At 42.7% G+C, this 24,395-nt stretch overlaps 1 protein-coding gene across 1 annotated transcript; it reads right to left on the minus strand.

Annotated features, from left to right (window-relative positions):
• Positions 1 to 331: 331 nt before the first annotated feature.
• Positions 332 to 23,947, minus strand: LOC139307255 (hyccin 2-like). The gene is made up of 12 exons (XM_070931094.1): positions 23,938 to 23,947; positions 19,686 to 19,763; positions 16,882 to 16,983; positions 15,264 to 15,443; positions 13,112 to 13,192; positions 11,224 to 11,339; positions 9,284 to 9,379; positions 8,325 to 8,441; positions 5,532 to 5,619; positions 5,156 to 5,312; positions 4,193 to 4,372; positions 332 to 1,129 (listed from the first exon to the last, which is right to left on the minus strand). Exons 2-12 carry the CDS (start codon positions 19,734 to 19,736, stop codon positions 390 to 392), a joined length of 1,908 nt encoding a protein of 635 aa, XP_070787195.1. The 5' UTR covers positions 19,737 to 19,763; positions 23,938 to 23,947; the 3' UTR covers positions 332 to 389.
• Between the last annotated feature and the right edge of the window lie 448 nt (positions 23,948 to 24,395).

Raw genomic sequence — 24,395 nt, forward strand, 5'->3', positions numbered from 1 at the left:
GGTCAGACGGGAGGATGCAGTGACATGCTGGACTGTAATTACAGCAGTGGGCAGTCGCCATTTACTACTTTTCTCTTTTCTCCACCAGCAACGACTGCATGTCATGACTGTAAGTTTAATGGATGTTAAAAGGGTGGAGACACAACTCTGGAGATCTGAAGATGTGTTCCTGCGCAGGAACACACTCTCACTCTCACACACACACACACACACACACACACACACACACACACACACACACACACACACACACACACACACAGATAGGTAGACAGAAGTTGTCATAGTAGGGTTGTAAAGAATTGCAGAGAAAAACTGCATGAGGATGAGTGTTATGAACAGGTATTTTGTATGTGTGTGTGTGTGTCTAATGTGCCCTGCACTGCACATTAGACCTGTGATATGATCTGCATGTTGAAGCTGGGGGAGCGGGACTGCTTGGTGAGAGGAGCTCCAGGAGACAAGAGGTCCTGGGCGTCCTCTGGCCTGATGAGGTGCTCCTCCTTCAGGCTAATGGTGGAGAGGCGGTGGGATCCACCTGCCGGAAGCCCCCCTTCCTTGTCAGAGCCCCCCGCTGCCTCCTCTCGCTCGTCGTCGCCTCCGTTCAGGTTGAAATTCATGCAGTCAAAGGACTTGCTGGAAGAGGCGCTGCCAGTCCGCACCAGCGTGGGCCCCACAGGGAAGCTCAGGTGCTTCTTTATGGGGCTCAGCTGGATGGCATCCAAGTTGATGCTGGCTGGAGGCGACTGCTGCCTCTGGTGATGCCTCCTCACAGCAGCCTGGTGATCTGCTGACAGATCTGCCTGTTTTTCTGCCTCCCGCTCTCGTTCCCTCTCCCGTTCCTTCTCCCGTTCCTTCTCCCGTTCCTTCTCCCGTTCCTTCTCCCGTTCCTTCTCCCGTTCCTTCTCCCGTTCCTTCTCCCGCTCTCTCTCCTTATCCCGAGACAGCCGGGCCGTGATGGCTTTCTTGATGCTGCTACTGCTGCTGTTCAGGCTGCCGCCCCTCGGCCCCACGCTGCCGCCCGCCTTGGTGCCGCTGGGCTGGCTGCTGTTAGACGCACCGGAGGAGAAACCCTCGTCTGGGTCGTTGACGTTGAAGGAATCTTCCCCGCCGCTCATACCATCAGCATCTGAACATGACCGTACACGAACATACACAGAGAAAGAGCATGATAGACAAACAAAAAAGTGAGGTCAGACAAACAAAAAAGTGAGGTCAGACAACAACTGAGGGTATTGTTGACAAATTTCAGTAAAATCTGAACTTTTAACCTTTATGCTACAAGTCCTGTGAAGCATATTCAGTTCTTCTGATAGAACAACAGCGCCAAAATTCTAATAAGCCAATTGCTATTAATAATAAAGTACCAAAATTCTGGATCTAGAAAAAATATCACCAAAATCCAGAGAAGGGGCCGCTGATAATTGTGAACAGGCCTGCGACAAACTCTGATTAATCTGAGCAATAAGATTAAAAATGTGTTTAAAAGAGTGTTTATAAATAATGCAGAATAAATTAGCAGACCAAATTAGTAGCCTTCAAACAGGCCAGTGCTAACACTCGACATGCTGCTTCATTAGCTCCCTCATTATGCACCAAACAGAGGTACAATTCAATACGGTACACAACGACCTTGAGCTTTGATCATCTGATGTAACTCAGATCGACTAAAATCTGACTGGCTGTTTGTTTAGGAAAAGTGCGAGTTCAATAACCTGCCTGATAAGACAGCACAGCTTGTTTAGCTAAATATGTCATATTCAATATATAATCAACATTAACAATTAAATCTGGTGATAATCATCAATTTTAAAAGGCACAACACTGACTTGCAGAAATCTAAACCTAAACATTTAATAATCCATCTATGACCTCGTTGCTTGAAAGCTGAAAGGGAAAAAGATGATAAATTGAGTTAGAAAAAAATCATGTTATTGACATACAGTATGCAGGGTGAAGCCCGTTAAAGAGAAGAGACAGAGGATCAGCAGTCTGTCTCCGTCATGCATCGTTGGGACAAGCAAAAATTGGACGACAGGGGACCACAGGCAGCACCAGAAAAGAAATGGAGAAACCGAGAAGAAAAAGGTCTGGACTGACATGCACATAACATGAGGAGAAGACACATGCTCTCCTGCCCCATCCCTCCTTTCTCCTGCAGCACTGGCCCAGCGGTCACATGGTTGGCCGGCCGAGACGAGCCCGCCAATCTGGGGAGAGCACTAAGGCGAGTCGGTACACTTCATCAGATCAATAGCACCCCAGTTAGAGCTGACAGCCCATGAGGCTAAACGGGCCAGTCTGAAAGCCATCACAAGTCAACCCAATCCCAAATGAAGGGCTAGAAGTTCTTCACAGCTTTACGAACATGGATGCAATTAAAGGATTGTACTGGTGTTTTTGCATGTTTTAGCCTTTCGACCGCAATTTGTTTGGGCAATACATTTATATGCTTTCTATCGGTTTCCAGTCATTTCAGTATGCTACGAAAATCAGTCCGCAGAGCCTGAAATGTGCTTGAGACAGATAATCCGCTACAGTAAACATTTCTCTGCCGTCATTTTTAATGTGTCATATGGTTGTGTGCTAATGCAGCTGTGGAGCAGGGCCCATTTTAAAAACTGTTCCTTGATGGTGAATTCAAGGACACTCTGACATGCAAAATGTTAGAGAGCCAAAAATTATTGCACACATGAGGAATGTTTCTTGGAAATAAAACCCTGAATACGTATATATTGTCCATGCGAAAAGGATAATGTGAGTTTCGTAAAAAAAAAATAAAAAAAAAGGCGAACAAGCTATTTGGATCTGGCAGCAATGATGCACCTGATGCACAGGTAGGCAAATACTGTCCACATGTAAAGGAGTGGATTCCCCAAAAACCTCAAGGCATGCTGTTTGAAAGTTAAAAAGTAATTATTATAATTATCATAGCAACTTTATTAAAAATGAGACGCATATCAACCGTGTGTGTTGTCCTTTGTCATTTCTGGCATTAAAAACAAGCCCGGCATCCTTAAACACACCAACAGTGAGAGTTTTTAAAACTGTTTTTCTCAACGAAACGAAAAAATCAAGTGATGAAGTATTCACTATTCGAGTAGCTAGCTCAAGCTCACGTTTGAGTTACGGGAAAAAGACGAACACTGACCGTAAAGCCAGGGAATGAGCTGATCTTTAGTCACGTCAAAGGATCTGAAGATTTCGAAACATGTAGCAACCACAAATGGAAAATGACACACATTCAACAAGACAAAATGGGCCGTATGATTGGTCCTTGCAGTGGAATAGCCTTTTGCTGTTCAAAGTATTGGATTAGTTAACCATGACAATGTTCAGTCTGCTCACTTGGCCTTGTCATTTGAAATGTTAGTGTTCCAGTTTCATGTTTTAGCAGAAAATGTTTCGAAGCTTTGCTGTAGCGTGCGCATGCATGATGAAGGGCTCGTTCCCACTCACTGAGCTGAGGAAAAGAAACAGAACATCGCAGAACACAAAATGAACATACAATAAAGCTGCCGGGTTGAAAATCAAAATGGAAGGCCTCTTTCCTGCAGAGTGGCGACAGCAGATGGGTGCTGCTGGCCTGAGTGACCCAAAGCTTGCGGTGCTGTCAAGCGCCGTGAAGGGCAGTACAGAAACGAGATGTCCGGTACTCTGTGCCGGGTTAGTAAAACATTTTCTGTAGCTACAGAAAAAATTAATCTAAAAAAACAATTATCAGCTATCGAGAGTTGAGAAAGCCCAGAGTAAACGATCAGGCTGCAGGCTGGGCACTGAACATGCTCAGTGAGTGACAAGGGCAGCAGTCTCAAGTACGTTGGAGGCATGATGAGGAAAAAGAGAGGGTATGACATGATGACACGGCCCATGCAAAATGGCCACTAGCCACACTTCCTTCAAACCCAGAATAGGCGACTCTTCCACTCTTGGATAAGATGAAAAATAGCAGTGGTCTGGTAGTAGAGCGGTTGTTGGCTGAGGGTCTTATAGACTGGATGAGTTAGTATACTCTGGGGAAGTGAAGAGGCAGCCAAAATGGGAACGGCCAGAGTTAACCCTCTCAAGCTGAGGAGGGGTAGGAGAAGAAGAAGGAGGAGGAGGAGGAGGAGGGGGGTTGGGAAGATACAGATCGAAGGGGCACCTCCTCCTGAGACCCTCTCTGCTCTGAGTGTCCACCCCTGTCCCCTACCCTCAAATGTGATGGGGGGAATGATGCTGCTGCTGCTGCTGCTGTGGTGGCTGTGAGGCCGCCCTCCTCTCTTCTCTTTGGCTGCGGGGTCCCAGGGAGTGTGGTGGTGGTGGTGCTGGGCGAGGCTAGGAGGATTGACGATGAGGCTCAACTCTGCATCGGTTGAGTAGTCAAAACAATCTGGGAGTCAACAACACAGACGGGGAAACGTGTTTCTTTAGTGGCAGCATGCCTCAAACCGATTCGGGCCTCATCATGGGCACAGCAAGGCCTAACAGCTGTCTGTAAAGTCATCTGTAGATCACTAAATATAGAAAAAAGGAACGCAATGATATCTTAAAAATGAACTGCCCCATTAAATCGCCCATCTCCTGGGTAAAATGGTGGCAGTAGAATCTGCAGGCACCATTTTGTCCTGAGTTTTAAACCACAAACCTTATATTTAAACTGGTAATAAAAAGCAAGGCACACACTTCATAGACGAGACGAGCAAAAAAAAAAAAAGAAAAAGAAAAAAAGAGCAATAAGGAGCAGTGAGTGGCACAAGCACTGCAACACAAGAGACTATATGACCACAGTTACATACAATAACCGACATGAAACACCATTTGGAGGATGCTAATGGTGTAACTGGTTTACACAGAAACAGATTTCCTTCTCACTGCTCAGGACAAACACCAGGAAAGTCATTCTCTCACCAAATAGTTTCCTCTTGTGGCCTTTCACAGATCGAAAAAAAAAAAAAAGTAACAGCTCATAAGTATACAGCTTAAATCATAACTGAACACTGCTCCTTTTTCTTGCATAACTTCCTGGTCCAACCTACCCTAGGGAATAGGATAATGGATCTACTGTGCTGTCACATCTACTGAGAGCTCTCCTGCACTGAGGCCTGGTTCACTTCGCTGTGTGCTGAAGCCATGACGGCAGGTTTTCCCATTTCCAGGGCTGCTGCAGTCTTACCCTCTCTCTTCCAGCGGTGGCGTCGTATGGAGGCGGTGGTGATGGCTGAGATGGAGATGCGGCTGATGGTGGGCGTCACCTCCACCTGGAGCACCTTGCGTCCCCGGGGCTCGTCGGGAGCACTGTCTGGCAGAGAATTCTTCATGGCGTTCCCCAGCTGTAGTTGACACATACGCAGATGCAGATCAATAGGCCGTTAAATGACAAAACCAGGAAGCAATACAAGATTTAAAGCCTATTATTATCCATCATCACTGATTTTAAAGATTGTGGAGAGCCTGTGTAAAACGTGGCAGATCAAAAGCATTATTTTACTTTTGTTGAATTGAGGTTGAATTGAACTGTATGTGATTAACTCCTGTGCTGGTGATCTTACCAGGAGAGGCTGGGAGTAAAGCTCCAGCTGGGCTCTGTACAGAATGTCCTCTAGAGCTTCCCGACCCATCTCCCACTCCCCATTGTATCTACACGTCACAAAAACACAAATGCACACACACACACATCAGCGTTTAACAACGTCATGTCGTGAGCTCATGAGTAAACAGGAGTGTCTGACAAGATGCCTTGATGTCTGAGTCATATCCCCTTGAACTATTAATAGATATTTAGTGATGCCTGCAGCTACAGTGAGGGAGGGAAGGACAAATTGGGTAGATAGTGTATGCAGAGTGATTACACCTCTCTGTCACACCACTGTCTCTTTAACCTGTGCTTAACCTTTTTTTCTTGAAACTACAAAACAGAGTTTTAAAAAGGGAACACATACATTCCTGAGGGATTCTGTGTAGTGAAAATCCCCAAAATACTCACAGTTTAAAAATGCATTAGAGAAAGCTTTATGTGACACCCTGCATATTTAATGCAGAGTGAGTAAACGCTGTTTTTAGTGGTACTATCATTTCTGAGCTGTATTAAATGTTTTACTGACTATAGATATGCTCGTTTTCTTTTGGTTTGTTATTGGTGTTTATACATTGTGATGTAATGTTTACTTGTGTGGACCCCAGGAAGAGTAGTTGCTGCCTTGGTAGTGGCTAATTGGGATCCAAATAAATAAATAAAAATGAATATAATAATATATGAAATAATACAATAATGAAAGTTAAGATTGCTTGAGTTGATGTGTAAACATTACATGCGAATGGACATAATCAAGACTAATTATTATAAAATACTACAAATCAATAAGGATTACCAGTTTGTCCACAACTGTGCAGCCAGATTTAACCAGACATAAGAACTGAGAAATGACAGTGGACAGATGTGTGGTGAGACAGGGCTGGGTGATATGACGACAAAGGAATGACCATGCACTGTCAATGACCTCAGTATTGACAAGTCTGCATTGTGAGATCATGTTTTAAAGGCTAACATTTTAAAGCATTAGCACGCAACACGCTGCATGCTGCTTTGTTAGGAATCAGACGTATAACAAAAGTGAGACGACAGGTGTTGCAGTGATTTAGGGGACAGCTTCCAAAAGCACCTGCAGAAGATTAACACTGAATAAAGGATGAATGTAAGTGCTGGTATGGGAATATATGTTTGGGTTTATCACCTGGCTCTTTGCTAAAGATGAGGGATGTGTTTACCTTGCATATTAATGTTAAAAAAAGAAGAAATGCACAGCTGAACTCTCTTTGATCCGGTCATGCACATGCAACCATCACGCAGCCTGGGACAAATGCATGTGGTTCCCTTTAGACTATAGATGAAAAGAATGGAATGAATGGGGAAGTAAAAACAGACTCTCTGATGTTGCGAGGGCTGGAAAATTGCTCCAGAATACATTTCAAAAAAATAAAAAATAAGCGTGTCTATTTGTCCTGATATCCCTGCATGTCTCTCTCTCTCTCCCTCTCTTCATGTGGTATTACAGCGCTGTAGCATTAGTGGACATATTAACCTAAATCCCAGAGTGTCCTCGACGAGTGCCAAGGTCCCTCTGCATGTGCGGAGCTGTGGATTCATGTTTATCTGCCCTTCATGTGCGCCTGCTCGGGCCAAGGGTGAATGTGAGAGCTCAGGCTGGCACTGAGGTGACCTATGGTAGGGATTACTAAAAAGGCTATTATTCTTACACACACACCCACACCCACACACACACACACCCACACACACGCACACGCACACACAGTCTGGGTTTTTTTCCAGCGGCACTGACTGCTCCAATCTCCTGATTGCTGCTGTGTACCCTCATGGGGGCAGTGAGGCAGAATACATACTCATTCCCTCCATGCTACACCATCTTTAACATTGGTGACTCCAGTCGCCACCATATCAGGGGATCCATCGCTCAGGACGAGCTATCATCGGGGAGACGTAATCAGCTTTGCGGTGACTGTCCTCATAGGGGATGAAATCACCTGCTCCCACAATGCACTGCCGATGTAATCAGTCTGTACAGTGGGGAGCTTCTGTCCTTGGTAGAGTGCTAGCATATGCCGTTAGGAGATTTTCTGCGGTAGATCACAGCAAACTAAAAGAGAGACTGCCCTCATTAGTGATGTCCCGCAGAGGCACAATAACTAAAGTGAGAAACATTGTGTTATGTAGCTCATAAAGGAACTCTGTACATGATGATATCTGTTAAGGTGAGGAACAAACATGAGACTATCTTTCTCCCCGTTACCTAATATCTATTACTCAATGTCAGTGTCCTCTATGATGTTCCAGTAAAGAGTGGTGATGTGAAGGCACGGATGAAAGCCACTTAAAGCGCCTATATATCGATATTTTCATCATGTGAAAACAATGTGAAACAGGTAGCTTATAGTGTTGAACCTGCAGAGAATTATCACCTGAACCTGCAGCTCCTCTTGGAGATTTACAATCGGTTTCAGCTCATTGTTTAGCCGTCCAGCCTGCAACTTTACTTTTTGGTTCACTCTCACAGCTCTCATAGTTTCATTTTTGGCCCCAGCAGGCAGCTGGTTTCAGACAAAAAGCTCTAAAATAAAAACCCACTGTACACTACTGTTGAGCATCAAACGACAGACAGTCACAGTTAGCGACTAGCTGGTAAAAATAGTGGAGCATTTGGCATCTAAAGAGCCAGATATGTCCCTCAGGAGTTGGTAGCTAACAGAGAGTGAATACTGGACTTATATTTGCTTATATTTTTATATGATTTATAATGTTGCTCTGTAACTGCTTTAAGGATACTTACATGGCGTGATAAACGGCAGTCAGCATCTGCACCATGAACTCGGGGTCCAGCAGCACGCGGTTGCACGGCTCCCTCCAAAGCTTCTGCTGCTGCCGGGGGAAACCGCAAACACACAACCTGAGGGGGGAACACACATACACAGTCCCATAAGTAAGGTGAGTAAAGTAATACAGCATCAAGCAACAACAAAGGGAGGTGGGTTTAGGTGGAAATACAAGACAAAGTTTAAGAGATGTTCTACTGTTAAAATCACAAGTTCCCTCTAACTGCTGCAGGCAACTAAAGGGAACATCCGTCACTTCCTGAGTCAACCAAACAAAGAGGAAACACATCAAACAGTGAGCAAAGGGAGCACAATTTTTATTGCTTTACACTTGTGGAGGTCAGGCAAGGTTAGACGACGGGGTGTCTGGGGTCTACGCAGTGAGGCTAAACTCAAAGACTGAGCGTTGTTCTTGTGCTCAAAAATCTTCACAATCACAGTGTGCCGTCTGTCTAGACTGAGCTTGCTTCAGGCGTTGTCTGTCTGCTCACTCACAGCAGGGAAGTCTTCATATCCTGAATCGCTGCGGTGGAACAATCACCGGGTGGCAGCTCCACCACAGAGCCTCATATAGTGAATTCCACATTGATCCTTTCTCCTAACTCCAGGGCATCTCCGTGTTTCCAAGACAGACGGACTCAGACAGGTATCCAGCAGCGATGCGTTCATTTGGCCGATCACAGACAACTGAGCCCTAATGAAATCGTACTTATCAAATTCTCCTGCAGCGAGGACGGTCTGTATCGAGGTCAGTGTGTGGCTACAGGGTAGAGGAGGTGATTTAATGCTAGATTCAGGAGAGCAAGTAAGAGAGATAGACGAGGGGAGGGTGGTCACTAATTGGGTACAGAAAGGACAAAATTGGGGGTGAAAAAAGATTAAAAAAAGACATATGCTTCACACGTGTTTTCCTCACCGTGAGCTCATTCTGCAGACTGACTGATAGGAAGATAGAGGCATGTAGACCACAGCAGAGTTGTAGCAGAGCATGAGGAAACACAACACTTCAAACCTGCAACCACAAAACAGGCAAAATAATACAGTTAAATTCAAAACATCAAGAATGATATAATGTAAAAAACAAAACAAAAAAAACCCATCAAAAAACATTTAATCTAATTTTAGCAAAACATTATTCAACAGCAGTGGTGTTAAGTCAGATCATGTGCAGAACGAGTTTATAGTTTATTGGAACAATATTTGGGCAGTGCAGAACAGAACAGTTTGCACAACGCTTTGTAGTAATTAATTAGTAATTAACTAATTATTAAGTCATTGGTACTGGAATTGACATCAGAATTATGTCTGACATATTGCACCAATTTATGTGCATGATTCAACTGTTGATCACAAGTGCAAAAGTGTGACTTTTTTCAATCCATAATAGGCCATTTCTGTTTAAATGTGATGCTCATGTCTCATTTTCACTTGACGCAGCAGTGTAACAGTCAGCAGGTTGCACGAAGCTGTCAAGAATCTACCTGCTGTAGAAAAAATGCAAGAACAAAGATGTTTAATAATTTAAAGCCAAAATAAATATTACATTTGAGGTGATTTGTGATCATCTCTTTGATCTCTTTGACAGACTGCAGATACTTTAGAACAGTGCATTGTTTAGAGATGAATTCGGACAAAAGCAGTGTTTTTGTATGTTTCTTTAGCAAAAAGCATTATAGTTACAGTATCATAGATAACACTGGTAATTGTGGTGAAAAGATAAATGGTAGTACTGAAATGAGAGCACTGGATATCGGTACAAATCTCAATATTGTGCATCCCTGTTTAGAATGTTTTGGAGTGTGTGTGTGTGTGTGTGTGTGTGTGTGTGCGTGTGCGTGTCAGATGTCAAGGTGTGCCAATGATTAGCCAGAGAGTCTGTGAAAGCATGTGTTTTATGACTCTTTATATACTGCATAACTTTAAGTATATAGTTTCTTGTTGTTTAGTGTGTTGACGGAGAACAACCAGGAGGAGGACCTCTAGTGTAAGCACCATAATTGACTCTGTGCGCAGGGGGAGGTAAATGGCCTGGCTGTATATCATCAGTCGGAGTGAGCAGGCACCTCTCTGGAGCTTTGGGCTTTTTTCTCATAAACACTATCTCCGGCCCAGCCACACAAATGGGTTTCCAGATAAGCTACGAGGCCTGGCCCTGCTGACATCCATTCAGTATATTTATGACGCTCTATGTTCATCATAGCCAAGGGGCTACACTGCTCTGGACAACTTGCAGGGTGACCAGTGAAATTTGGGCCTGCCTTACATTATCAGCTCTGATAGTTCAGATGTGTCTGTCTCTGTGCATGCGTCACTGGCAAACAAATACACGTCCAAAAGCACCACTCTGTGAATTTCAGTACAGCAGCAGAGCATTTTCTGGCAGGAGGTCCAACACGCTTCATTACTATGCAAAGATTATCATTTATCCACAGCAGCGGAGAAAATGTTAGAGCCAAAAAAGCTTTCAGGCGTGCTGAGTCTGGCCAGAGGAGGCTGAATGAGAGTCGAGGGTTACGCTCTGATCATCTTAAAAGGTCTTTTGCATCTTATGGGGAAGGATGAGATGTGAGGTAAAGAAAACTATTTTCTTGTAAAAAAAAAAACCAAAAAAAAAACACAGAATGATGAATGATGACAGTCTGGTGGTGCCACCTGCGTTTACTGAAAGGGCCAACAGCGCTGCCATTTCTCTGTATCCAAAATGCAACAAAGGTTTCACTGTCTGGTGACTTATTCAGTACGCTACCCCTGGCGCAATGTCTCCAAACTGCTTCCATTTAATCTCATTTGTGACGTTTGTACTGCGTCTCACATGACTCCCCTCTTTGTTAACAGCTGGTGGAGTCAGAGTGGTACCTGTTCTGAGCCGTGAAGGTCTCTCTCTGAGGGTGGAGGCCGCTGTACACCACTCGGATCAGGTCATGTTGACAGAGAGCCCCCTCTGTCAATGCCATGGACCCCAGGCTAGAAGGCTGCACACACACAAAGACCAAAGAAAAAGTTAATTCAACATTTGCCCACCATGTTGGCTTTTCACAACATGCTAGTGAATTGGCAGTGATGATGATGCGATTCTAGCGTGCGCCAACGAGCTGCTGTGCCCTTCAAACTGCTGTGATTAGTGTTCACGTTTTATTACAGTGGAATGACATTACTACTGAACCTCTGCCAAACTCCCAGTCAACTCAGTCAATTCAAGGTGACAGTTCACTCATCAAATGACTTTAATGAGTCAGGCACTCTTGTCATCTACTAACTAAACTGATCACGAGATGAGAAATGTCAGGGTCTCGGTGGTTTACCACATCTGCTGAACAATTTCCTAGAAACCTGCAGACATCCCACCCATTGTTTGTTCTGGACTGACTCCCTACAAGTTCCTAGCATAAATGGTTGAAATGGCAATAAGAAAATGAATCTTAAATCTTCTCTTTCGTTCAAGATCAAAATAGAAACAGGAAGTGGAGCAGGTGATGACTGAAGACATTAACCAACGTTGCTCAAGTGTGAATATGTCACAAAGCCACTTCATGCTGATGGTGTGCAGAGCAAAACCCCTGAATTGAATTGATATTTTGTCCTGAGTATCTTATTCTGAGCAGAGAAGGAGGGGAGGATGGATTAATTCAAGAAGAGAGACTGGAGTGTATGCTAATGCTGGAGGCCTGGGGATAAGGCAACGTGATGTGCAGAGCCATACTACAGCCTAGGAGGCTCGTTGTGATTCTCACACACACACACACACACACACACACCCCCTGCCTCCATGCTTTCTTCATTCTCTCAGCATGGAGGAAAGAGCCTCTCAAGCTTGTAATTACAGCGATAAATCGCCCTCAGCACACGCCACACACTGTATCTCATCAACACACTAACACACACACTAGCACCCACTGAGGGCCGTCATACTTTATAAAAATATACTGTATGCTATTTGCTCTGCTTTGGGAAGCATAAAAAAAGCATAGAAACTGGCCAACAAGACACACTGCTTCTTTCTGCTCTCAGTAAATGCGCTTGGTCAGCATGTCCTGTTAAACACCTTGTTAATGAATTCCAGGTCAACACAATAGTCAATGCTGTGCCCTGCTTTAGAAGTCAGGTCAGAAGTTGGGGGTTGCACAAACCCAGCACAACAGAGAGAGTGACTAAAACAGAATAACCGAGGAATGAAAACCAAAGTTAAGAGTCACCTCATTTTAAAATATAAAAGAGAATAAGAGCAAACTGTAAAGGAGTTATATCTGGCTAGTTCTTCTTTCTTGGTCTGCCCAACCTTTTCATGCAAAACGTTTTCAAATTTAGACTTTAGACTAGAAAAACACAGAACAAGAAAAGAGACTCTAGCAGAGAGGGACGTAAGGTAAGGTGTAAGGCATGCTCAAAACATGGCAACTCTTCACAACCCCAATTGTGGCGTGAAGAGCTGCTCGTCATAAAGAGGGGCACAATAAGTTGCACAATCTTTCCTCAAAGACATTCAGAGTAAAGCTTTTGGTTGTACACACAAAAAGTCTTAAGTAACTGTGTGAACCCCCCACTGACACCTTACACACACAGATGGATAAGCCCTGGAGGTGAGGTTAATGAAAATGGACACTGGTGTCACCTTCCAAATAGCCACTTAAATAAGTCTATAACGCTCTAACAGTCAGTGGGAAGGAAGCTACAGCATCAAGAGAGATAAAAAGAAGGAGAGGGGGTCCTTAAAAACATTGATTGATAGGAAAGACAGGAGCCCCACCTCATGATATATCGATGGTTTGGACAGAGATGGGATTGTGAAGGAGAGGAGCTTGCTGTTGCCGTCTTTGTCCACGATCTCCTGCAAATCCAGAGAGAAAGGTAGAGACAGAGAAGCTGTTAAAGGAATGGATGATTGTTTTTTTTAAACAGTCTGGTGTTTGACGCTCATTTACAATGAATTCAGATTTCTACCTCCGTAACTTAACTCAGTTCAGCCCTTCTGCGTGGACAGGGGAAAGCATTTAGCAGCATACGGTTAACAACTGCTGCACAATCCACTGTCCCTCGCACTGTTGAGCTAGCGTAAGACCATTCTGCTGGTACATGTTATTGACTCTGACAGATTAAATGTCACTGCCAGCTCCCTCACCACTCAATTCCAATTTCACACTGTGATACATAACACAAAGATTAATACGGCCCTGAAAATGATGCCATTTCTAAACGTAATGCCTGATTATCTCCACCAGTCACAATAATAATAAAGTGCATCGCAGAGACGCAGAGTTGAAAAATTTGTATTTGGCAGAAAGCACTTGTCATTCCTACTTTGCGCCATGAACCAATTATGTGCAGAAATAATCACGTTTTCTTTGAGTGTATAATATTCCTCAGTTTTATCTATATAATTTATGGCAGATGTGGAAGGCAGGGGGAGTTTTCCTTATGTTATTATAAAATATGGATGAATGTGCTTCAACTGCAGTTGTTCACATGTGCTCCTCAAAGTGGTCAGATTTCTATTTTGTGGCTGTGTGGGGCCTATTCAAGTAGATTAATGCAAAGAAAACAACACACATCAGTTTATTCATCCATAATCTAGGTTTTGGAATGTGGAACCAAAAAGGCTTTTTATCCCTTTTATCTCCCATTCTCCCCTTCTCCCAGAGTGTACTGTTAGTTCAGGCCTCGGCCTGCCCTTCACTGGCTAGCAGTATATCTCTGAATATCTGATGGGACTGCTGAGAGCAAAGCCGTTTATCAGAGCTCACTTGTCAATGACCAGAGGCGAGAGGTCTATGAGCATGTACAGTCTATGTGTGTGTGTGTGGTATAGACAGAGGAATAAATTATGCATGGATATACCTTTAGCTGTGCTGGCTGACATGAAGCTTCTATTGATATCTCTAGCTCTTAGCCCATTTCCCTGAGGGTGTTTCCTGGTGATGCAATCTATCCTGGGTCTATCCATTAACCGGGGGGCTTTCCCTGTAGATCTCCTTTAATGTCAACAGAAATAACACAGCCTCACTAATGTTCCACCTAGGTTTAAAAGATATCCAATGATTTGCACATCAATGTTTTGGTCTTTTCCACATTAACAGTTTGAAACGGCAGAGACAGAGCCATTTACAGCTGTAAAAACAAATGTCATCAGAAATGTTTCTACAAAATGTATCTTTCCTCTAAAAATATCATACCTACTTATATTCATCCATATCGACCCGCAACAAGTTTGTGTCAGCTATTATGCAATCCTCAAAGTCTGATACTGAGGCTCCTGATGACTAATGTAAAAGTGAAATGAGCTCTGGACAGAGTGGGGAGTTGGGAACAAAACAAGGCCTTCTTTGTCAGATTCTTTGTCTGACTGACGCAGCAATATAACAACTATCCTGGTTAGCCAATTATCACATCATGTGTTTGACGAGTTAACTTCAGCTGCAGGAATTTGGACACTGTAGCCATCCCTGTTGGCCATTTATGACCATGACAGTGTTCACAATGTTGTGATTCTCTGTCAGGGTCAGTTACAGGGCAACATCGCTCAAGCTGTAGAGATTTAGAGATTGTCTGAAGGACGCCTAGATGATGTTTGCAGTCACAGTTTCTCTAATCACTGTGGCATACATCTGCACACACAATCCACGTAATGGACAATTATTCACCAGGGTAGATATTAGTTTTCCCTTTCTTTACTGAGCCTTTGCTGTGTTTTATGTCACAGCTCCTTTTCTGCTGCCGCGTTGCGGTTTGAATGCCATTTGGATTTTTCTTAGTAATCATATGGATACTTTGGGGATGCAATTGGGGATGCAAAATGGCACACAGAAATATACCTCACAGTTAGCATGTACAGAATTAATTGCCGCAAATGTATGTCTTCTATGAGGTCTTGCCTTTACCCCCTCACGCACCACTACACCCACCAGGTTGTAGATGCCAAGGAGGAGGGCCTCGATGCACCCATTACTCTGGCGATCCCTGCTGGCTGTGACGCGCAGATATACCCACACCAGCTCAGGCAGGAACTGCAGGGTGAAGCGGCGCAGGCGGTCTTCAGAGCTCCGGTACAGCTCGAACAGTTGGTGGCACACAGGCTCCAGTAGCTGGATTGGAGGGGGGAGACATAAGTAAATAGTACAGACCTGAAACCCCAAATTATCATTATTTTCAGTACAAAAAGTACAAACACCTGGTAATGATGTAATGTCTTTTTGTTGTGGACTCAAGAAATATGTGAGATCATATTAAGTGAAGTGATCTACCTTATTTCAAATTCAATAAATTAACATGAATCCCAAAATAAGTACAGGACCAGGAGGAGGAGGAGATAAAATATGGCAAACTCTCTGTCTCAGCAGCAACCTTTCCGAATAGCCATCAGAAATACACTAAGACAGTATCTTTGCTTCACAGCTCTTATTTCAAAACATGAATGAATGTCATCCCGACTATAACACGGTGAGCTGGACAGATGGAGGGAAAGTTCTGCTGCCGGTCAATAGTGTGAGTAGGAACAGAGGGGATAAATCACTACAATGGAAGTCTGGTCAGATGTAGTCTCAGGGGAGCCAGCTGAGCCAATGTGTTTATACTGTCCAGGGGTCAGTGAAGTGAAGGCCCACACAGTACCACTGTGTAACAGTGTGTGTGTGTGTGTGTGTGTTGTACTGTGGCTGACCCTGAAATAAGCAGCTCATTAATGAACTTGGCAAGGCATTTGGCTCTCGATGTCATCAGCAAAAAACACGCAACAGTCAAGCACACTTTGCAACCACACACACACACACACACACACACACACACACACACACACACACACACACACACACACACACACACACACACACACACACACACACACACACACACACACACCTGGATCACTTTGTCAGATCATTAATGGGATTGTGCAGCCAGATTGAAAACACTAATGGAATTTACATCCCTGGTTGCTTGACACCCAAAAGAGGGGGAAAGAGAATTGGAGGCACCGGGTGTATCGTTACAGTGAAATTTAAGTGTCGTCTAATTGAGCGCCTCAGTCCTTTGCTCATAGTTCCTTTAAAGAGGAAATACTGGTTTAGCCTCGCTGGTACAGGAAACACCTGTGCATTAAACAGCAAAGTGGTTGTGTGTTGCAGCACACCTAATAATAAACCATGTCTGCGTCTATGTGTCTACACAGTGTGTGTGTGTGTGTGTGTTTGCATCTTTGACTATGCATGTAGCCTTTCCAATGTGGGCAGCAGATGTTCCAGTCTGTGTGCGTGTGTGTGTGTGTGTGTGTGTGTATAAGGGACACTGTGTTGCCATTTCACAGGTAATGTGGCTGGCACCGTCACTGCGCCCGTCCATCATACTCTCCCAGTGTACAATGTGCTGGTGCAGCCCGCAGACACAGTTGTGTGTCAGTTTCTTGCTCACTGCCAACTGAGTCTACATCATATGAGCCACAAGCAACACATTTCCCCGAGCTAAAAACAGCCATACTTGACACTTGCTGTGTGTGTGTGTGTGTGTGTGTGTGTGTGTGTGTGTCACCTCATTGCTGGGGTCCTGGATGACTCTGTAGAGTGCTGGCACCAGGGATTTCTTTAGATGAAGGCTGCCGGCGTAGCTGGGTATGCGGGTTTCTGGTAAGGACTGGAGCAAGGACAAAGAAACGTCTGCTGAGCAATTGCACGCAATTTGTACATTTCTTCCCTTCAGACTAGGATGTACGACACATAAGACTTTTATATCATTTTCCCTTGCACGCCTCAAAATAGTCACCACTAAATATGCATGGCAAACAGCAAAAAAAACAACTTAAAAGAAGATTTCGGACACTTACTAATCATCACCTTTTTGCGTCATCACTGACAGATATAGGGCCGCATGAATGGAATTTTCAGATCTCTAAAGTTTAACACATTGAGTTCACATCAATGTTCAATCATTCAGAAAGAAATCCATCATAGAAGAGGCTGATAGAACAGTTCCTCTTTTTCTATTACTATCACTCTCTCCACCTAGATGTATGACTCATACCTGAATGGCACAAATTCACACGCATACGAAAACACGGGTGTTACTAACAACATTAATGATGGCTCTGCTCTTTTCAAGTGTCCCACTAAAACCATGTGACAGTGAGTCAGCATGCACAATAGCAGAACCCTGAAACTGAAGCAGCTACATGGAATTCATTACTTGTTTACACATGTGCTTTTCCTACTGTGAGGTGTCAAAATGTCTTGTTGAAAAAAAGGCCTATTCCCTTAGCTAGTGTCTAAAAGGAGTCTGGGAAATGTGGGGAATTCACTTACTGGGGCAGTCAATGAGGCAGGTTAAGTGAAAGTGGATACACTCATGAAAAGGCATCACAAAATAACTCTTTGAAGGCACTGAACATCGCACAGTGATGATATCTGACAGGCTCAGAACATCCTGGGGTGAAATACTTTAAATGGTCAAGACTGTGTGTTTGTCTGCAGATGACAGAAGGCAGAGATATCCTCTCAGCACAGCCTAAGTATGGTCATTTTGAGGACAGAACACAATGTGCCTGGCCTGCATCACTCACACAATGAGTCATACCAATCTATTTCCCTCACTATTCATCATACTCACTCTTTTCTCTCTCTCTCTCTCACACACACACACAGTTTTGTGCTCTGCCATCCCTTTTAATGCATTACACACTAATTTCCTTATTTTTGAGTCATCTTCCCTTTGCACTCCATAGATCTTACACAGATAATTTCAAATATTTAGTGTAAAGTGGCCATTTCAGGACATCTCAGACTCAACAGGCTCAGGTCAGCTTTCATGAGTCTGGCCTGTATGCTGTCATGTTTACCCTGATGTCCACTGGATGCAGCTGCATTAGTTCCAGTGTCCAATGTCCACGTTTCAGAAACAGAGCGTGTTCCAGCAGCCACATTTTCAATATTGCTTAGGGTTGTTTTGCTGACCTTTTTTGCGTTTTAAAAGGATCCTGAATATGCATTTTCAGCCGATTTATGATTGGTAAGCAGACACTTCGCAGCTATACTTGACTCATTTTGTTGATCGTATGCAGCAAAGGAAAACATACATGTAACATAAACAAGAAAAACTAGTTAAGTGCTTAAAGACAAAGTCAATAACAAATTGAATAAATCATTAAATACACATCTTTTGTCAATTTACAAGTAATATCAGCATTTGTATATATTCACAAGTGAATTTTGTGCCTCAGAGACAAAAGCTAGTCCATCAAAAATAGACCCGTTGAGTAAAGATGGAGGGCTGTGGAGAAAAGATGCTGGTCACGCGTCAGTTGGACACTGGAGGTTAGGTCTGCGTCAGTTTGTTTAAAAAAAACTTTGTAGGACCCAGCTGTACTTTAGTGTAAGTGAAATGTAGTGTATAGCTGGAGCTAACATGAAGTTCCCAGAGATCATCAAATAAGATTATGTTCTTAAATTACAACTGGAAGTCACGTTAAATAAATACGTCGGAAGTATATCCTCATACTTTTAAGAGGACCTCTCGGCACAACTCATACATTTACTGCTGTAGCACTCATCTTTTCACATTCAACCTTCATTCTTTTAACACGTCTTCAGACAAAGCTCAAGCGACTTTACGATACTCATTTTCATAACTCAATCAAAGGAGTATGACTGCTAATGCTAATGCAAATGTTAGCATGCTGCCACTAACTGCAATTAGCTGAAGTACAACTAAGGTTGAGTGCAGCTGACCTTAAATCTATATTAGAATTGACTTGAATTGAGCTTTGGGTAATCTATATAGACTTGGTTTTGTTTCACATTCAGACATTACAGCCAGGTAAAAACAACAACAACAACTCATCAGCTTTTAGCACAGAGAACATTATATGGCAGCTCTCAGAGTACAGAAACTAAGGGGTTACTGCGATCTGAATGACTGCCTGTGCATGCAAGCAAAAACAAGTTCCAGTGGTACTGATGAATGTAAACTATGTCTCACAGATTTAATCAAAGTGTATCTGCTCTGTGAGATGGATGAACAAAAAATGTTTCAGGTACAGTTCATGTGTTGACCTCGATCCGGAAAAAGTACAATCAGCTTTCACTGATGAAAGTAGAGCCGACCCTGAGTCTTAATCTTCCTAAAAAGGCCACAATTCTTACTTGCATTCATTAAATCTAATCACAATCTACAAGGACTGAAAGGTTGAAGAGGTGACGTGCACAAACTTGCATGCTCAACACTCTCTTTCATCTCGGTTGTTACACCCACAGTGTGTGGTTTTCTCTGGAAAAATGCCTCCAAAGATGAACATTTCATTGCCATGAGTCATGATGGGGAACAGAGGAGAGGAGGGCCGTTACCTTGAATTCTGAGAGCCATTCTTCGACAACACCGCGCTCTGAACCCAGCATCTTCCTCAGAGACCCCCCCTCGGCCACCTGGTGGACAGAGAAACACAGAGGACAGAGAGAGAGAGAGGAGATATGGGCGGGGGCAGAGTCGAAGAGAAGCAAATCAAACAGTTAGTTAGAGGAAGAGAACAAGGAGTCAGGAAGGAATCAGGAAAGTGTGGTGGGTACTTATTCAAATTCAACGGCATGATGAAGGGCAATACCAGTGCGTGTCTATGTTTGAGCCCATTTACCAAGTACACGTACTTCAGATTACATTTTTAAAAAGATTTTATAATGCCCTTTCCCTACTAAATAGGCAGCCATTCTGAAAATAAAGAAAACTAAATGTTCACCGAGATGAATTACCTGTTTGAAGTCGTGTAAATTGAAATAACTAAAAACAATTTTCTGCATAACAGTAATTAGTAATCTAAAATACTATGGTATGCTTTGGAAAATGGTCGACAGTAATGTTCATTGTACACGAGTCTTAGTAAATAGGACACAACATGTAAAAACACTGTTACATAAAAGGAGCCACCTTAGAGGCCTCACCTGTCATATGGGCCTTCCCTTGACAATTCAAATCTTAAGGAGGTCAAGCTCAAGTCTTATTTGGTCCTCGGCTCTTGTGCGTTCTTATGACATCTTATGAAACAGACACAAAACCTCAGGGCAGCTAAACACAGATCTAACTAGCGATGATGAAGCATTGTAAAAACCCAATAAAAACCCTACTTAAATTAAAAGTTCACAAAAATTATTGCTCAAATATTTTTAGACATTGCAATGACAGAAAGCTAGAGATCTGAATTTTCTGAATGTTAATACACATTTAATTCATAATACATAGAGAGAGAGATGAGATAACAAAAGACAGTTAGTCCCTAGTTTCCTCAAACGTAATCTGATCTCTGGCTACAGGCAGACTGTTATCCCTGGTCTTGTTCTCTGTATCCAGCAGCTAAAATTAACTTCAGCAAACTGCACCAAAATGAAAAGCCATTTCTCCTTTAGACTTCATCCCATGGAAAATATATTCTCATTAATTATCCCATAAAAAAGGCTAGCTGTGTGTGTGTGTGTGTGTGCGCGCGTGTGTGTGTGTGTGTGAGGTGGAACAGTCACAGACTCCAGTGAGAGTTTGGATACAGACTGAAGGCGACGCTGCAAGAGAGACACAGTGTGCCAAGCTGCCAACATGACAGAGATGCACAATGCTTATGTAATTTGAGCGTTAGGCTATAGCTTACCATAAATGCCATTGAAAATCCTTTCACACTATTTGACAACCATCACTTAAGACTGTCATGATTGAGCCTTTAAGAAAGCCAAAAGCACACAATTTAAGTGTAACAACAACCTGCTCTCTGCAATAAAAATAGAAAAAAATAACACGTTTTAAATAAAGGCCACAGTGTTGAGTAAAATCTGTAATCATCAACTTTGACTCTATGTCAAAGTCAACAAGATATTAAACCTGAGGCATACTTTACCAGCTGGAAGATGCAGCAACAGCAACAAAATGGCAAAATATTACAGATACAAGTGTATAGTGTGTAAAAAGCCTATAAAAGGGTAGTTTTCAGACAGGAGTTTGGTTTCTTACTTCTGTCACCTGTGTTCAGCTGAGACGGCCCTTGAGCCTTTGTCCTCAGAAAACCTGTGCGGTTCATAAGCTTGTTGTGGTTTTGAGTTGATGGGATTAGGGATTAGGACTAACTCAATATATTCTCATTTCAAAGTGGGAAGATCCCACTTAACATTTCAGGCAACTGCCTCAGCTGGCTGATTGTACGGTGTTCTTCTGCAGCCAACACACTGATTCTGTTATCTGCATGCGTGACGGCGATGTTCAATTGTCATAAATTAAATGCCTATAATATAGGAGTAGTAGTAATATAATATATACATGTGACATGATATCATCTGTACTGTTGCACAGATGCCACAGTCCAGAGAAAAGATAACTAGACACTCTACTCAACTGGTTTGCAATGAGCCATTTTGTCAAAGCTTATATCTTCACACTGTGATTATAAGCAGTGATCAAAGTTATGTCACAGTCTATGATCTGACCAGTCTCTTCCTCCCTTTGGCACCAAAGTGTGCCCTCACATAAAGCGACATGTGACAGAGGAGTGTGTGTAAATAAACTCATTGCAGCCGTATCTGGGTCAGTGTCCTTGGTTCTGACATGTGCAAGTAAACAGAAGTGAATAAACTCAGACCACAGGAGATTATGCAGACAGTTACTCACAGATTTAAGGAGTTAAGACGTACAAAACTGTTCAGATTCAAGAGTAAAAAGCTGTGGAGGCACAAAATTGCGTATATGCATACACAGACTTTGTCAGATTTAGCAAACTCTGCTCTTAAGATGTCCACGTTGTTTCTTTTTGTAAGTCCCGAACAGCGTAAAACTGTGTGCATGTGCACAGTCTTAATGCTCCCTCCCACAGTAAGCCATAATGTCGACACACTCCTGTTTAATCTCATTTGGTACACCCAAATCATTACAGGCCAGGAAATCTGTACAAGCTCTCATTTGTCATTCTCTATATTTCAAGATAAGAAATGTAAACTTTCTTACTTTTGCTGGCAAAAAAAAAAGAGGCTGGCAGTAAACGATGCAAATTAAACATAATTGCTATAATCTAAACTGTATTCAAGGCCTGAAAAGATTAAAGCTCCCAACACATTAAATGCAAGTAAAATGCGATGAAATTCTTTAATACTATATTATATCACACTAACTGTTTTAGACAGGCACAACTAGTTATCTGACTTCTGTTTTTAAATTTACAAGTGACATATTTAAGCGTGGGTTAAGTGTAAATCCTCAACCTACTTTCTATACAAATCTATATTTTCACCCAAGTTAACAGGTTTGGAGTTTGACCCTCTTGAAAATGCTTAATTGACAGCTTGCTCTCATTCTTATCTATCTTCATCTTGGACTAACTGCTGTACCCTGTAACAGTTTAAAGGCACTTCACACCTGTATTTAGAAGTTACTGTCTTAAACAAATCCAACATAAGACGATGCGTGGCTCTCTGAATGGTGCAGATAAGCCTGAGAATGTTACAAAACAGGCTTAGAGGAGCAATATATCCGATTTGCTGCGAGGCTGGTGGAGACAGAGATCATGTTCGCTGCTCAGAGCAGATGACGATCTGAACGAGTCAAATCTTTTTGTGTGAGCACACTCCTTAAATCTGTGTGTGGATTGAAAGCCTCCATTTAGTAAGCTTGTTCAGCTCTTCATGAAAGGCTGACTCATTCATTTCCTCTGGCTTGTCAAACTGTCAAAGACGCGCTGAAGTGAAATTCTCTTTTGGCAGGGCAGGCTTATCAGTTACCATGGGAACTATAGTCAAATGACTTTTAGGCAATGGCAAATATTCACCAACGAGAAATGTCCATTTTGTAATAACAACTTAGATTACATTGCTCTCACGCTGCATATAAAACAGGGGGGCTGCCGTAAGTGGCAGGTAAGGGATGAGCTCAGAGGAAAATCTGAGAATCTAAGATGTGAAACATGAAAAGATGTCAAAAAGTTGTTGTTGTTGTTGTTATCCTCCATATGTCAGCAGCACCATAATCCTTAGAGTGAGAGCTCATGTGTTTTGTTGCTTTTTTGGTTTAATTGCACAAAGAAGACACATTGAAGTGAAAACACAAAACCAGACAAAAAAATCAAAACATCTGTCACTGCAACATGAAGGAAAACCCATCCATCAACAACAGCTCAAATTTAAATTTAATTTGCCGTTTCTGGCATAATAAGTCAGATTGATATATAGTCATCTTAAAGAGTAAATTTTACATTGTTAACGACAATCTATTAATCTATATATACTGATAATATGTGCACACCTAAGACTTTGACAGGAATTAGTCTGCACCTTTAATGTTCCAAATGTTTTGACAAACATGCAGGTAAAAGAATCAGCTATCGGTGGTATTTGCCTCAATAGATCATATCCATGAAAATGTAAACTTTCTTCACCAACATATCTTTTGGTGATGATGTAAACTGTTTTACAGGCAGTGGATGAAAATATAGAAGTGTCTACCTTTGTGATGCCAATCTTTTCCAAACTGGAAAAGGGCATTACTCTAACTTTCCTGGAGTTCAGTGTTGATAAAAACAGGTTCAATACGTTCAGTTTCAGTTTGAGAGGCCTGTTGTTGACCCCCCCCTATGCTTACCTCAGTGTCCCAGAACTCAGATCTCCACTGGGAGAGGCAAATGGTTCTCCACAGTGTCACACATCTGTCAATCACTGAGGGTCACCTGCAACAACAAGGAAAACATGATCCATCAACCAGATCATCACACGAAGAACTATGACAGGACATTTCTGAGGACCGGTTAAACATATGAACATATCCGGCATGGCCATCAAACAAATAAGCACGACCACCAAAGAAAACTCACTTCAGTCTTGGGTTGAGGATTATTTACTAGACTAAACTAGAATTTTACAGTGAGTGTGCGTATCAAACAGATGTACAGATGTAACTGAAAAGCCAGCAGCCTTTTACCAAGAAAATGTCTCGTTACCTGTGGATGATCTCACACAGGAGTCCATTAATAATAGACCCAAGTGATACAACTGAAGTGCCAGAATAATTTTTAAGAGAAAAGATCCTTCGCTTCAGCATCC

Source organism: Enoplosus armatus, unplaced genomic scaffold (assembly GCF_043641665.1).
Source record: "Enoplosus armatus isolate fEnoArm2 unplaced genomic scaffold, fEnoArm2.hap1 Scaffold_52, whole genome shotgun sequence".
NCBI lineage: Eukaryota > Metazoa > Chordata > Actinopteri > Centrarchiformes > Enoplosidae > Enoplosus > Enoplosus armatus.

Coding starts and splice junctions, on each gene's coding strand:
- LOC139307255 (XM_070931094.1), bottom strand. CDS start 19,736: ATGCTGGGTTCAGAGCGCGGTGTTGTCGAAGAATGGCTCTCAGAATTC. Junction 5,620..8,324: donor ACTGCCGTTTATCACGCCAT/GTAAGTATCCTT, acceptor TGTGACGTGTAG/ATACAATGGGGAGTGGGAGA. Junction 5,313..5,531: donor TTTACTCCCAGCCTCTCCTG/GTAAGATCACCA, acceptor TGTCAACTACAG/CTGGGGAACGCCATGAAGAA.